The 13,426-nt window shown below is 40.0% G+C and overlaps 1 protein-coding gene across 2 annotated transcripts in view; it reads right to left on the bottom strand.

Annotated features, from left to right (window-relative positions):
- The window catches only part of pdcd4b (programmed cell death 4b), a 42,720-nt gene that overhangs the window by 13,270 nt on the left and 16,024 nt on the right, over window positions 1–13,426 (bottom strand). For both annotated transcript variants that reach the window (XM_060842280.1, XM_060842281.1), the window contains 3 exons: window positions 3,321–3,542; window positions 595–692; window positions 174–288 (listed from right to left, as the gene is read on the bottom strand). In XM_060842280.1, the coding sequence (XP_060698263.1) occupies window positions 174–288; window positions 595–692; window positions 3,321–3,542 (435 nt within the window). The remainder of the gene's footprint in view (window positions 1–173; window positions 289–594; window positions 693–3,320; window positions 3,543–13,426) is intronic.

The raw sequence follows: 13,426 nt of genomic DNA, 5'->3' as shown, positions 1-13,426 counted from the left end.
GGAAAGGTATACAACTCAATAACAGACATTTCAAAAATGTTTTTAATTGTTCATCGTGAAATGAAATGTTACAGGCTACAAACTTCAATACTAGTTTTAGGTCCATGATGAAAACAAAAACAACTACATTTTCATCCAAGTTGCAGAGTAGAGAAACCATTAAGGTTACATACCTCTTGGACAAGTTGTTCAACTGGCCTTTGTCCTCCTCCTGTTCCCCATACATTGTCCAGACGCAGACCGCCTCTCTTCATACTCAGCAACACTGCGGCTCTACCCAAGGCAGCTCTACAGACAGAGAATGGTTTTGGGAGATGGGTTGGGGAGGAGAGGAAAGGGAAAAAAAAAAGTGTTTCCCTCAAATTCTTTTCATTGAAATAGCTAATATTGTGAGCTACTTCACCTGAGACCGGACAAGCATTACTAAAGTCAATTAGAAGTTTTGGATATTTGTGCTCTTATTAACAATGTTCAAGAACTTTTCAAAAACATATCTTGATACTCTGCAGCTGGATTTCAAAGTGCACATTACAGCAAATAACAATCATATCCCATTTCTTAAAAAAAATACAAGATAAAATTTAAACCACCTACCTGGCATTCTCACAATCCACTTTCCCTTTGTAACTTTCAATGTAACTTTTTGACAGGATGTCATCTGCCACAGCTCTTGCAATAAATTGGCCCACAAGCTGAAAAAATAATTTTAAGTGGCATCAACTTCCAAGTCAACATTTACTCAAACTGCAAAAAGCCATGCAAACTGATGAATTAAACAAAATAGCAACTTTATTGCCTCTCACTAAGAGGATAAAACTGAAGTGATAGAAGTTCTGACAATACATTTTGGTTTAAGTCCAGGAATGACCTGAAAGAGAATAAAATTTTAGTAAAGAATGACTTTCTAAAACGGGCATATGACTGGGACAAAACTGAAATCACAAAATTACTTTTGAAACCATACAATTATCTATTTTTCGTCCATCATAAAGAATACTTTACTGAGTCAACCAATTAAATCATTGTTGAAACCAGACATGACCTAATAAACAAGAGCAGTTTAGCACACTGTCAAATTGTTGTCGGTTTCCATTTCTTTCACTCCCGCTACAGAAAGTGATGACAAGAGGGAGTGGACTGCAGTCATTGAGGCACCATCAGGTATCTCATAGTAGCATGCAGTTATTCACTTAATGAAATGAGCCCTTAGCTCTTCTAAACTATTCATGGAGCACTCAATGATAGACTGCAGTGATGAGGAGGGAATGCTTTCGCTGTCATGTAGTTCAAGGAAGTCAGTGTGCAAAATAGTTACAGTACTTACCCAAGTGATTACCAACATGGCATACTCATGTTAGAAGATTCACTTAAAAAGCTGGACATCAGGACCATTTGTAACTCTGTTATTCCCTCCAATCACAACCAAATGTGTTACAGAAGGACTGGAGGAAAATCCACTTTCAGATCCCCATAAATTTACTCTCCACATTGTTCAGTTTTTATTAGCTGCAGTGGGGTAGTTATACAGTTTAAGTGAATTACTTTTCTGCAGAAAAAAGTCCACTGCTGTCCTTATATAAAAGAATCTGGATGAAATATAGGAGGCAATGCAAGTAAATTTGTGGATGGCACCAAAATTGGTGTCATAATGGACAATGAAAGTGGTCATCTGGCCCAGAGGGCTAAGGAATGGCAGATGGCTTTTAATGTAGGTAAATGCGGGTGTTGTTCTTTGCTAAGACAAACCAGGACAGGGCTCGCACAGTTACTGGTAGGGCCTTGGGAAATGTCAGAGACACCTAGTGGAGCAGGTACATCGTCCCTTGAAAGTGGCGTCACAAGTGGACAGTGTGGTGAAGGTGGCACGTGGCACTTGCCTTCATCGGTATAGGCGTTGGGATGACATGTTATGGTTGTACAAGACAACAGTAAGACTACATTTGAAGTATTGTGCACAATTCTGGTTGCCCTACTTTAGGAAGGATGTTATTAAACTAGAAAGTGTGCAAAAAAGGATTTACAAGGATCTAACCAAGACTGGAAGGCTCGAGTTATAAGGAGAGGCTGGATAAGCTGGGATCTTTGTTGCTGGAGTGTTGGAGGCTAAGAGGCGACCCGAAGGAAATTTTATAGAATCATGCGGGGCATAGATAAAATGAATAACCAAGTCTTTTTTCCAGGAGTCCAGGAAATAGGTTTAAGGTGAGAGGGATCTGAGGGGCAACATTTTCACACAGAGGGTGGTGCATATATGGAACAAGCTGCCAGAGGAAATGGTAGAGGTGGGTACAGTTACAACATTTAAAAGACATCTGAACAGGTACATGGATAAGAAAGGTTTAGAAGAATGTTGGCCAAATGCAGGCAAATTAAGGAAACCTGATCAGCATGACTATGACATGGATCAGTTGGGCTAAAGGCCTGTTTCCATGCCGAATGACTCTGACTTCATTATTGGCTTATTTTAACTGCTCTTTAATATAAAATAGGTTTTATTAAAGACTGGATTACACTCTGCTTTTCCACATTTCCAACAGCTCCTTTAGTTGGAAAGCCATATGAAGAAAGAATAATACAGAAGCTCATTAAATTGTTCATGTATCCAGCCAAACAGCTATCAATAGAGGACAGGTCACAGTGATCTACCTATATCATTTGAAAAGGGGAGATTCAACTTGATTAAGACTTTGGACATCACTGACATTATTTTAATTATGGAAATAGATTATGCTGGCAGGGGTCACAGGGTAAAAAAGGAAGGAATGGACCATTTATAAAGCTGGAATCTTCACATTGTTTCACAAAGTCATCTTCCTATACAGCAAAGGCGCTTAGTAGATTAAAACACGTTTTAAAGATTTCAATATAATTAAACCCCTGGGATAACCGGAGAAATATTATTCAAATTAATAACGTTTTTCATAATGCAAAGAACCACCATTCCACAAGTAGATAATACTTTAAATTTAAAAAAAACAAACTGCCCAGGGTACATGTGGTTTTACAGATGAAGATAACCTTTCAGTATCAGGACTGGGGTATGGGCAATGCGGGTCAGGATCCAATTCAATATTAGTTGAGAATGTCAAAAAGCTTAAGGATGACAAGTGGCAAAGCACCCCCCTGGTGCAATAGGGACTGGTGTCAGGGTTCAAGACAAGACACACTGCTGTGACAGCAAAGGGAGATTTAATTTGTACCCAGATAAGAGTGATTGATGCTGATAGGAGATGGCCACAAATCATTCCATTCCCCAGCACAAATATTCTTCACCTTGAAGGCAACAGAAAACTACCTCATTTGAAAATGTTTGCACTCACCTGTGGTGCTCCAGGAGTATCCAAGGCCAATTCTGGCAAATCCTTCAGCAGCATATCAAAGGATTTTTCCACATCATTTGTGGTGAGTACTTTGCCACACAGATCAGACAGAAGTCTAGAGGTGAGCTCACGATGGCTGGCTTTCCCCTCTAAAGCTAATGATACTGCTAACACTGGCACAGTGCACTTCATTTCCCCAAGATTCAAGTTATTCAGCAGCTCCTGCGTAGCAGCAAATAAAACACAATGAAAACAAAACAGCCAAGAAAAATGTTAAGATTTGAGAAGTGGGAAACTTCAAAATTTCAAAAGCAAGTTCAAACAAAATCTCAGTGAAATGGGGAAACGAACTGGTAATGGCAATGCCTCATATAGATGACAAGTTCTTACAGAAAAAGGCATTAAGTAGTCTGTTTTGTTGAATAATAAGACCTGTGCAACCAAATGCTGGATTATTGATCTCCTGTTGGCATGATGATTGGGAAGAAAAACGTTTTTGTAAATGCTTGACCCTTCCCTCCAGAGTCCAAAAGTACTGTAGAAGAAAGGAATGCACAAGGAGAAAGGAAAGATGGGGTTACGGAAAAGAAGAAAGGGTAACTAAGAATAATCATAAAATTCAAGTATCTAGTCTCTTTCAGTATACCAGTTTTTGCAATGACAGGTAGTTTTGCCAACAACCAGCACGCTGGGCACAAGACCACAGAATCTAATTCAAGTTACCTTGCTCAACTATATGAAGATCAGTACCTGCTGAAACAGCTCTAACAGCACAATGGTCAATATGACTGCATAAATACAGGAAGGGGTATGTTGAATTCACTTTTCTGTGTCTCAAAAATGTGCCTTTTGGTTAAAGCATCTTCATCTCAGACAATATCCAAACCGGCCCATGATTTTTTCTGGTCATATTAAATCTGCCCAAGCATCAGGAAAAGATGCCAAAGAATTTCCACCACAGCAGGATAATCTGACTTGATTGCTGTTTCAAGTAAAAGTATTCTCATTAATGCCATAATTTAGAAAGCGCGCAAGGGAACAAATATACAAGTACGCAGTTGAATGTCAACTTCCAAAGAAATCCAACTGAATGTGGCACAGAGACTCAGATCACAATTGTAGCATCAGCCAGTAATAAAACAGATAAAAACCTCACTTCGCGATGCAATGCTATTCCCCGAAAAGCAAATAATCTTTGTTGTTCTAGTTATCATCACAGACAGAACAGATTATTTATTTATTTATTATTTCACTGTTGTCAACACCATACTGCTTTATGGGATTTGACTGCTAACCATGTTTTCATAACTCAATTGCTGACAAACAGCACAAGGTCAGATTGGGATGTCTGATTGGTGCATAGGAGTTTGACTGAAGGGTCTGCTACCGTGCGGTACAACTCTGACAGTGGGAGTTCAGCTCAGCTCAGCTATGTTGTTGATTTGTGTTTTCTTTTAAAACAATAAACAGTGCCCATCACAAGTTTTAATCCATCATTGTAGCTCAACTATTCCAGTGCATTAAGTAGCAAAGTACAGAGATAGCTTATTCACCCATTTCCTATTGCAAGTTCTTACCCACCTCGACATTAACGAGTTCAGGAATCACCTTCTCCTGGCAGAGGGATTGCAGCCTTTTCCCTGAATGGATTCAACAATTATACTGAGACAGGCATTCTCCTTATTCAAATCACTTTAAAATGCTTCGAGAGCAGATTGTTTTCAAACACAGCAAACAGGAACAAGAGGCGGCCATTCGGCCCTTCAAGTATGCTCCACTATTCAATATAATCATGGTTGATCGTCCAACTCAGTAACTTATTCCTGCTTTATCTTCATACCTTTGGATTCCTTAAGCTCCAGGAATTATATCTAACTCCTTCTTGAAAACATTAATGTTTTGGCCTTGACTACTTTGTGACAGAGAATTCCACTCACCACTCTCTGGACAAGGAAATTTCTCATTTCCACCCGAAATGGCCTGCTCCATATTTTAAACTTTGACCCCGGCTCTGGACTCCCTTGTGATCGGGAACATCCTTCCTGCATTTACTGTCTAGTCCTGTTAGAAATTTATAGGTTTCTATAACATCCTCCCTCATTCTTCTAAACTACCATAAATATCGTCCTAATCAAACCAGACTCTCTTCATAAGTCAGTCCTGCCATCCCAGAAACCAATCTGATCAACCTTCATTGCATTCAGTCAACAGACAGAACACGCTTCCTCAGATAAGGAGGCAAAATCTGCACACAATATCAACAAAGGTTTGCTCTTCAATTGTCCTTCCTGCTTGGTTCAATAACCTCTGAAGATTTTATTTTCTCAAGACCAAAATAGCAGCAGAGACATCTAACAAAAAACACTCCAAACTAGAGCCATATTGGGAAAACTTTAATGTTTGTCCTACTCAAAGAGTTTTTAAATTTGATAAGGTAGTATAGTCATCCATGCCCTGTGGCTACCATAGCTTTACCCCATACCCTACCAAACAACAGCAACTTCTCTAAGGTATTAGTCAGATGCTTGCCGTTAGCAACCATTTCAGGGTCAATAGACAATAGGTGCAGGAGTAGGCCATTCTGCCCTTCAAGCCAGCACCACTGTTCATTATGATCATGGCTGATCATCCACAATCCAGTATCCTGTTCCTACCTTATCCCCATAACCCTTGATTCCACTATCCTTAAGAGCTCTATCCATCTCTTTCTTGAAAGTATCCAGAAACTTGGCCTCCACTGCCCTCTGGGGCAGAGCGTTCCACACAGCCACCACTCTCTGGGTGAAGAAGTTTCTCCTCAACTCTGTTCTAAATGGCCTACCCCTTATTTTTAAACTGTGTCCTCTGGTTCAGGACTCACCCATCAGCGGAAACATGTTTCCTGCCTCCAAAGTGTCCAATCCTTTAATAATCTTATACGTCTCAATCAGATCCCCTCTCAGCTTCCTAAACTCAAGGGTATATAAGCCCAGTCACTCCAGTCTTTCAGTGTAAGGTAATCCCGCCATTCCAGGAATTGACCTCGTGAACCTATGCTGCACTCCCTCAATAGCCAGAATGTCTTTCCTCAAATTTGGAGACCAAAACTAGACCCTGGTGTGGTCTCACCAGGGCCCTGTACAGCTGCAGAAGAACCTCTTTGCTTCTATATTCAATTCCTCTTGTTATGAAGGCCAGCATGCTATTGGCTTTCTTCACTGCCTACTATACCTGCATGCTTGCTTTCATTGACTAGTGTACAAGAATACCCAGATCTCTCTGTACTGCCCCTTTACCTAACTTGACTCCATTTAGGTAGTAATCTGCCTTTCTGTTCTTGCCAAAGTGGATAACCACACATTTATCCACATTAAATTGCATCTGCCATGCATCTGTCCACTCACCTAGCCTGTCCAGGTCACCCTGTAATCTCCTAACATCCTCATCACATTTCACCCTACCACCCAACTTTGTATCATCAGCAAATTTGCTAATATTACTTTTAATACCATCTTCTATATCATTAATGTACATTGTAAAAAGCTGCGGTCCCAGCACTGATCCCTGCGGTACCCCACTGGTCACTGCCTGCCATTCCAAAATGGAGCCGTTTATCACTACTCTTTGTTTCCTGTCAGCCAACCAATTTTCAATCCAAGTCAGTATTTTGCCCCCAATACCATGCGCCCTAAGTTTACTCACTAACCTCCTATGTGGGACTTTATCAAAAGCTTTCTGAAAGTCCAGGTACACTACATCCACTGGATCTCCCTTGTCCATCTTCAAAATTACATTCTCAAAAAATTCCAGATTAGTCAAGCATGATTTCCCCTTCATAAATCCATACTGACTCTGACCTATCCTGTTATTGCTATCCAGATGTGTCATAATTTCATCCTTTTATAATTGAGTCCAGCATCTTTCCCACGACTGAGGTCAGACTAACTGGTCTATAATTCCCTGATTTCTCTCTCCCTCCTTTCTTAAAAAGTGGTACAACATTAGCCACCTTCCAATCCGCAGGAACTGATCCTGAATCTATAGAACATTGGAAAATGATCACCAATGCATCCACGATTTCCCGAGCCACCTCCTTCAGTACCCTGGGATGTAGACCATCAGGCCCCGGGGACTTATCAACCTTCAGACCTAACAGTCTCTCCAACACCAATTCCTGGCAAATATAATTTCCCTTAAGTTCAGGTCCTTCAGCCACAGTTACCTCAGGGAGATTGCCTGTGTCTTCCCCAGTGAACACAGATCTGAAGTACCAATCCAACTCTTCTGCCATTTCTTTACTCCCTGTAATATATTCACCCGTTTGTGTCTTCAAGGGCTCAGTTTTAGTCTTAACCATTTTTTTTTCCCTTTCACATACCTAAAAAAGCTTTTACTATCCTCCTTTATATTTTTGGCCAGTTTACCTTTGTAGCTCATTTTTTCTCTGCGTATTTCCTTCTTAGTAATCCTCTTGGGTAAACTTGTGCATTATACCCAGAAATACCCATGTCATGAACATTTAAGGAGACAATATAATTAATTGTTTTTTTTTACCCCTAAAGTCTATAAATACTTGGTGCGCCTTGGTCTTCAGTTCAAGAGAATTATCTTCATAAAACTACTGTACAAATGTCTTTGTCAAGTTCCTATGGTTTACTTTGTTACCCTTTAGAGACTTATCAAGTACTGTACTATCAGTATACATCCAGATCATTATATCTTTATTCTGTTGAGACAGTGTGTAAAAGATAAAAAGTATGAAAAGTAGAGGATAACAAAAGTGTCAACACATTTCAAAGTTAATTACTTGGCTGTGATGCATTCAGGAATTTCCAGAAAATGTGAGGTGTACAATAGCAAGTGAAGATACACTTTTTTTTTACTGCAGTAAACAGCAGTGTGCATTTGCAACTTGATTTCAATGTAATAAAATGTCCCCTGGCACATTACAGGAGTATCAACAAAACTTAACACTGAGCTACATGAAGAGCAGTCAACACAGATGGCCAAAAGCTTGTTAAAGGAGGCTTTAAGGAGCATCTTAAAAAGGAGGTACAGACGCAGAAGGTTTCGGAAGGTAAACCAAGAGCTTGGGGGCTATGGTGGCTACTAGACAATGAAAATCAGGAAGGTACAAAAAAAAAGCAGGATTGAAAGAATACAGAATATAGAGCTGGAAGACAGAAGAGTAAGGCTATGGAGAGATATTAACACAAGGACAACATTTCTAAATTCGAGTAGCTACCAGACTGAATACCTATATAGGTCAGCAAAGAGGTGACAGTGAATGGGACTAGATGCAAACTCTGATATAGGCAGTGCTTTGGGTGAGTTGAAGTGTAAAGCGTACAATGTGGCTAAACCTGCCACCTGTCACCAACATTGTGCTGTTTGAATTTGCCTAGAGTAAGAACAATTACCTGCAAAATACCAATTGATTCTTGGTAAAGGAATCTAGACTTCATTCCAAGATAACTACCAATATTTAATCCCATTCCTCCAAGTTCCAGTTGAAGAAAAAGCATTTAAAGTTTAGAAGCTAAAATCATACTTGTGACCATCCCTTTAGAATTGAACTTCGAAGTGAAGTTTCTTCACACACTAACAAATGTATATTTTGAATGGTTTATTCTTCACACGTTACTGGCTCTACTCCCTCCAGAGTACTTTAGTTTTTGCTTGAGCCAAGACAGGTGAAGAATTTACACTTTTTAAAACTTAGAAAATCTCCAAAATGGTGATCAACATTATTTTTTTTAAATAAAAATAAATGACTTGTACTATAATAGAAGAATTAAACAGTTAGTTACAATATTAGAATTCTATCACTAAACAAAGTGATATCTTTAGAAAACTGAAATGCACATTAATTTGTCAATCTCCTCAATCTTGGAGCATCACTGCAGGAGGTTTTCAGAGCAAGGTCCAAGACTCCCATGAATGACTGGACGTTCACTGTTCGATCAGAACTGGAGAGGTTTGCTGATTGCTCAAAGCACAACTTTTCAGATACTGAAACAGCAAGACCAGTATAACATTCAGGCTTGGGCAAATACATGGACATAACAGTCACGCCACACAAGTGTCAGGCAATAACCATCCCCAACAACAATCTAAAAATCTGAACATTCATCGGCATTACCTTGCCTGAATTATCTACCGCCAGCATCCTGGAGGTTTCAACTGACCAGCAACATTCTTACTGTGGTTACAAGAGCAGATGAAAAGGTAAGAAATTCCAGAATGAGCAACTTATTCTCTCAATGCTTGTCCACTATATCCATAGCAATAATGTGACGGGAGCACTCTCCACTTACCTGAATGGGTTCAGCTCCAACACCACAAAGTTTGACGGTATTCTAAAAACAGCAGTCTGCTTGATTGGTGCCCCATCTAACTATTTTCCACATTCACTCTCTTCGCCAAAGTTGGACAGTGGGTGCAGTGTGTACCACCTACAAGATGCAATGCACCAACTCACAAAGGTTCCTATGATCGCATCTTCAAATTCCATGATCCCTGCCACTCCAAAAAACAGTAGCAGCAGATATTGCAAAAAATAAGGAGTATCGGGATTGAAGGTGACGTAGCAGTTTGGATCAGAAATTGGTTAGCTGAAAGAAGACAGACGGTGGTGGTTGATAGGAAATGTTCATCCTGTTTTTGGGCCACTGCTGTTTGTCATTTTTATAAATGATCTAAAGGTGGGCGTATAAAAATGGGTTAGTAAATTTGCAGATGACACTAAGGTAGGCAGAGTTGTGGATAGTGCTGAAGGATGTTGTGGGTTACAGAGGGACATAGATAATATGCAGAGCTGGGCTGACAAGTGGCAAATGGAGTTTAATGTGGAAAAGTGTGAGGTAGTTTGCTTTCGAAGTAGTAATAGGAATGCAGAGTACAGGGCTCATGGTAACATTCTTGGCAACGTAGAAGAAGGGAGAGAGATCGCGGTGTCCTGGTACATAGATCCCTGAAAGTTGCCACCCAGGTTGATAGGGTTGTTAAGAAGGCATATGGTGTATAGGTGTTGATTGGTAAGGGGGACTGAGTTTCAGAGCAATGAGGTTATTCTTCAGCTGTACAAAACACTGGTCAGGCTGCACCTAGAGTTTTGCATACAATTCTGGGGTCACCGCGTTATAGGAAGGATGTTGCAGCTTTGGAAAGGGTGGACAGGAGATTTACCAGGATGTTGCCTGGTATGGAAGGAAGGTCTTATGAGGAAAAGCTGAGGAAACTGGACTGTTTTCATTGGAGAAAAGAAGGTTAAGAGGTGACTTAAATCAAGACATAGACCTTAATTAGAGGGTTAGATAGGGTGGATGGTGAGAGCCTTTTTCCTCATGGTGAAGGCTAACACGAGGGGTCATAGCTTTAAATTGAGGGGTGATAGATTTAGGACAGATATCAGGGGTAGTTTCTTCACTCAGAGTAGTAGGGACATGGAATGGCCTACCTACAACAGTAGTAGATTTGCCGACGTTAAGGACATTTAAGTGGGCATTGGACATACATATGGATAATAATGGAACTGTTTAGGTTAGATGGGCATCAGATTAATTTCACAGGGTGACAAAAACATCGTGGGCCAAATGGCCTGCACTGCGCTGTGACATTCTATTTTCCAAATGTGGGAACACCACCTTCTGCCAGTTCCCCTCCAAGCCACACATCATCCTGCCTTGGAAAGGTAGGAATGTTCCTTCAGTGTCATTAAGTCAAAATCCTGGAACTGTTTTTTTGCCTGTATTTAGAATGTACCTACAATAGTGGGTTTTGAGAAGATTTGTAGCTCAGGTTGAGGTTCACTCGCTGAGTTGGAAGGTTCGTTTTCAGATGTTTTGTCACCATACTAGGTAGTATCTTCAATGAGTCTCTGAATGAAGCACTGGTGGTGTAGCCCACTTTCTATGTTTGGGTTTTTTAGGGTTGGTGATGCCATTTCCTGTGGTGACATAATTTCCAATGGTGATGTCATTTCCTGTTTTCTCAGGGGTGGTAAATGGGATCCAAGTCAGTGTGTGTTTGAGTTCCAGTTGGAATACCATGCTTCTAGGAATTCTCGTGCGTGTATCTGTTTGGCTTGACCCAGGATGGATGTGTTGTCCCAGTCGAAAAGGTGTCTTTCCTCATCTGTATATAAGGATACTACTGATACTATGTTGGACAAAAAGGCAGAGTACTAGCCACAAAACAACGTGATCCACTCTCACTAGTATCCTTATATACAGGTGAGGAAGGACATCACTTTGATTGCATGGCTCCAAACCAGAACTCTCTCAACAAACACACTGGACTTGGATCCCATTTTTACTACCCCCTGAGAAAAACCATGAAATGACATCACCGTAAGAAATTATGTAACCATGGGAAATGACGTTACTGACCCTAGGAAACTCAACCAAATAAACAGAAAACAGGCTACAACATCAGTGCTTCATTCAGAGGCTCACTGAAGGTGTTACCTAGTATGGTGACAACATCTTGAAAATGAACCTTCCAGATCAGTGAGCAAACCTACATGCACAATGTACCTACATATCAAGCTCACCATCACTGTCAAGGTACTACAGAGTTCCCAGTCTCTGATCTACTTTTGAAATAACTGTATATGGCTTGACCGGTTAAGTTTCAGATCAATGGTCACCTCCAGGTTATTGAAGATGGAAAATTTAGCAACAATACTGTTGGTAGAATTGGTCATTATTTGGCACTTGTGGGATATGAATGCTTCTCACCACCTCCTAGCTCGAGTCTGGATATTGTGCAGGTCTTGCAGGCAGGCACAAAGATTTGGAATGAGAGGAGTTGTGAATAATACTGAATATTACAACTGTCAGCACTTTAAGGAAGATCATTGATGATGCAGTTGAAGATGGTTGAGCCAGGACACTAGGCTGAGGAACTTCCACCAGCAATATCTTGAGGCCGAGATGATCGCCTGCACCAACCACAAACAAACAAATTTCTTTCACTCAGACAGGTGAAAGAATCTGACTAATTAAAGTACTAGAAGTCAAAGTAATTTTTAGCAAATGTAACTAAACTATGTGCATGAATGTGAAGTAAAGACTAAATCATGAGTTAACTTCCAGAAAGTGCTATTTGCTTTTGTTTTCCGTATAGCATTAGAGTCTTAAGGAACCAGAAAGAACTTGCTTTAGACAATCATCTATGCAAAATTCAGTATGTCAATGGGATATTGAGTAACAAATAAGCAATAATATGCATTCCAGACATTTCACTGATTAAAGGAACATTTAGGCTGTAACAGAGTGATAAAGTAGATTAGCTTAGTTCTTTGGGAACCAGGGTAGTCCTAAATAAAAGTTAGAACCAAACAAAATAGAACATAGAACAGTAAAGCACAGAACAAGCCCTTCAGCCCACGATGTTGTACCGACCATTGATCCAAATGGCTGAATCATTGTTAAAAACACCCTACTCTGCTGTCAAGAGTTTAAGCTATTACTGTAATTTTACTTATTTTTATGTATCTTAATTGTTTAATTTCTTCAAAATCAGTTTAGAAAGCACAAAAGGAGACAGTCAATCCATTAAGTCTACACTGGCCCTCAATGTTCAATTCACCTAGTACATTGTCTTTTCTCCATGACCCCCACACTTGGATTACCTTTTGAATGTTCGACCCTCCACCGGGGTCTCAGGTGGCACATTCCAAACACTAACCATGTGTTGCATGAAAAATTATTTCGCGTCATTTTATTTCTTCCAATTACTTTAAATCTGTGCTGCCTTGCTTAATTTCTTCACAAGTTTGAAGTTTCTCCTTTCTAGTAAGAAGGAAAAGACCCTGCATGACTTTGAATATCTCTCAGAGACTCTCTCAGCTGCTTCACCCTGTTTCAACTTCTCCACTATCATCTTAACTGATTCCTCATTCCTAGAACCATTCTTGGCAATCTCTCGCCATTCTCACCAATATCTTCACATCCTTCCAAAAGTGCAACATCCAAGAGTGAATACAAGGCTGATCTCATATTTTGTACAAGTTCAACATAACCTCCTTGCTCTTGTACTCTATGCACTTATCAAATAGTGCCAAAGATTCATGTTTTAATAGCTGCCCTCTAACTTGTTCTGCCATCTTCAATTACTTATAC

The sequence above is a fragment of the Hemiscyllium ocellatum genome, chromosome 22 (genome assembly GCF_020745735.1).
Source record: "Hemiscyllium ocellatum isolate sHemOce1 chromosome 22, sHemOce1.pat.X.cur, whole genome shotgun sequence".
Classification (NCBI taxonomy): domain Eukaryota; kingdom Metazoa; phylum Chordata; class Chondrichthyes; order Orectolobiformes; family Hemiscylliidae; genus Hemiscyllium; species Hemiscyllium ocellatum.
Note: the sequence above shows the minus strand (reverse complement) of the source record. Positions and strands in the feature narration are given on the sequence as shown.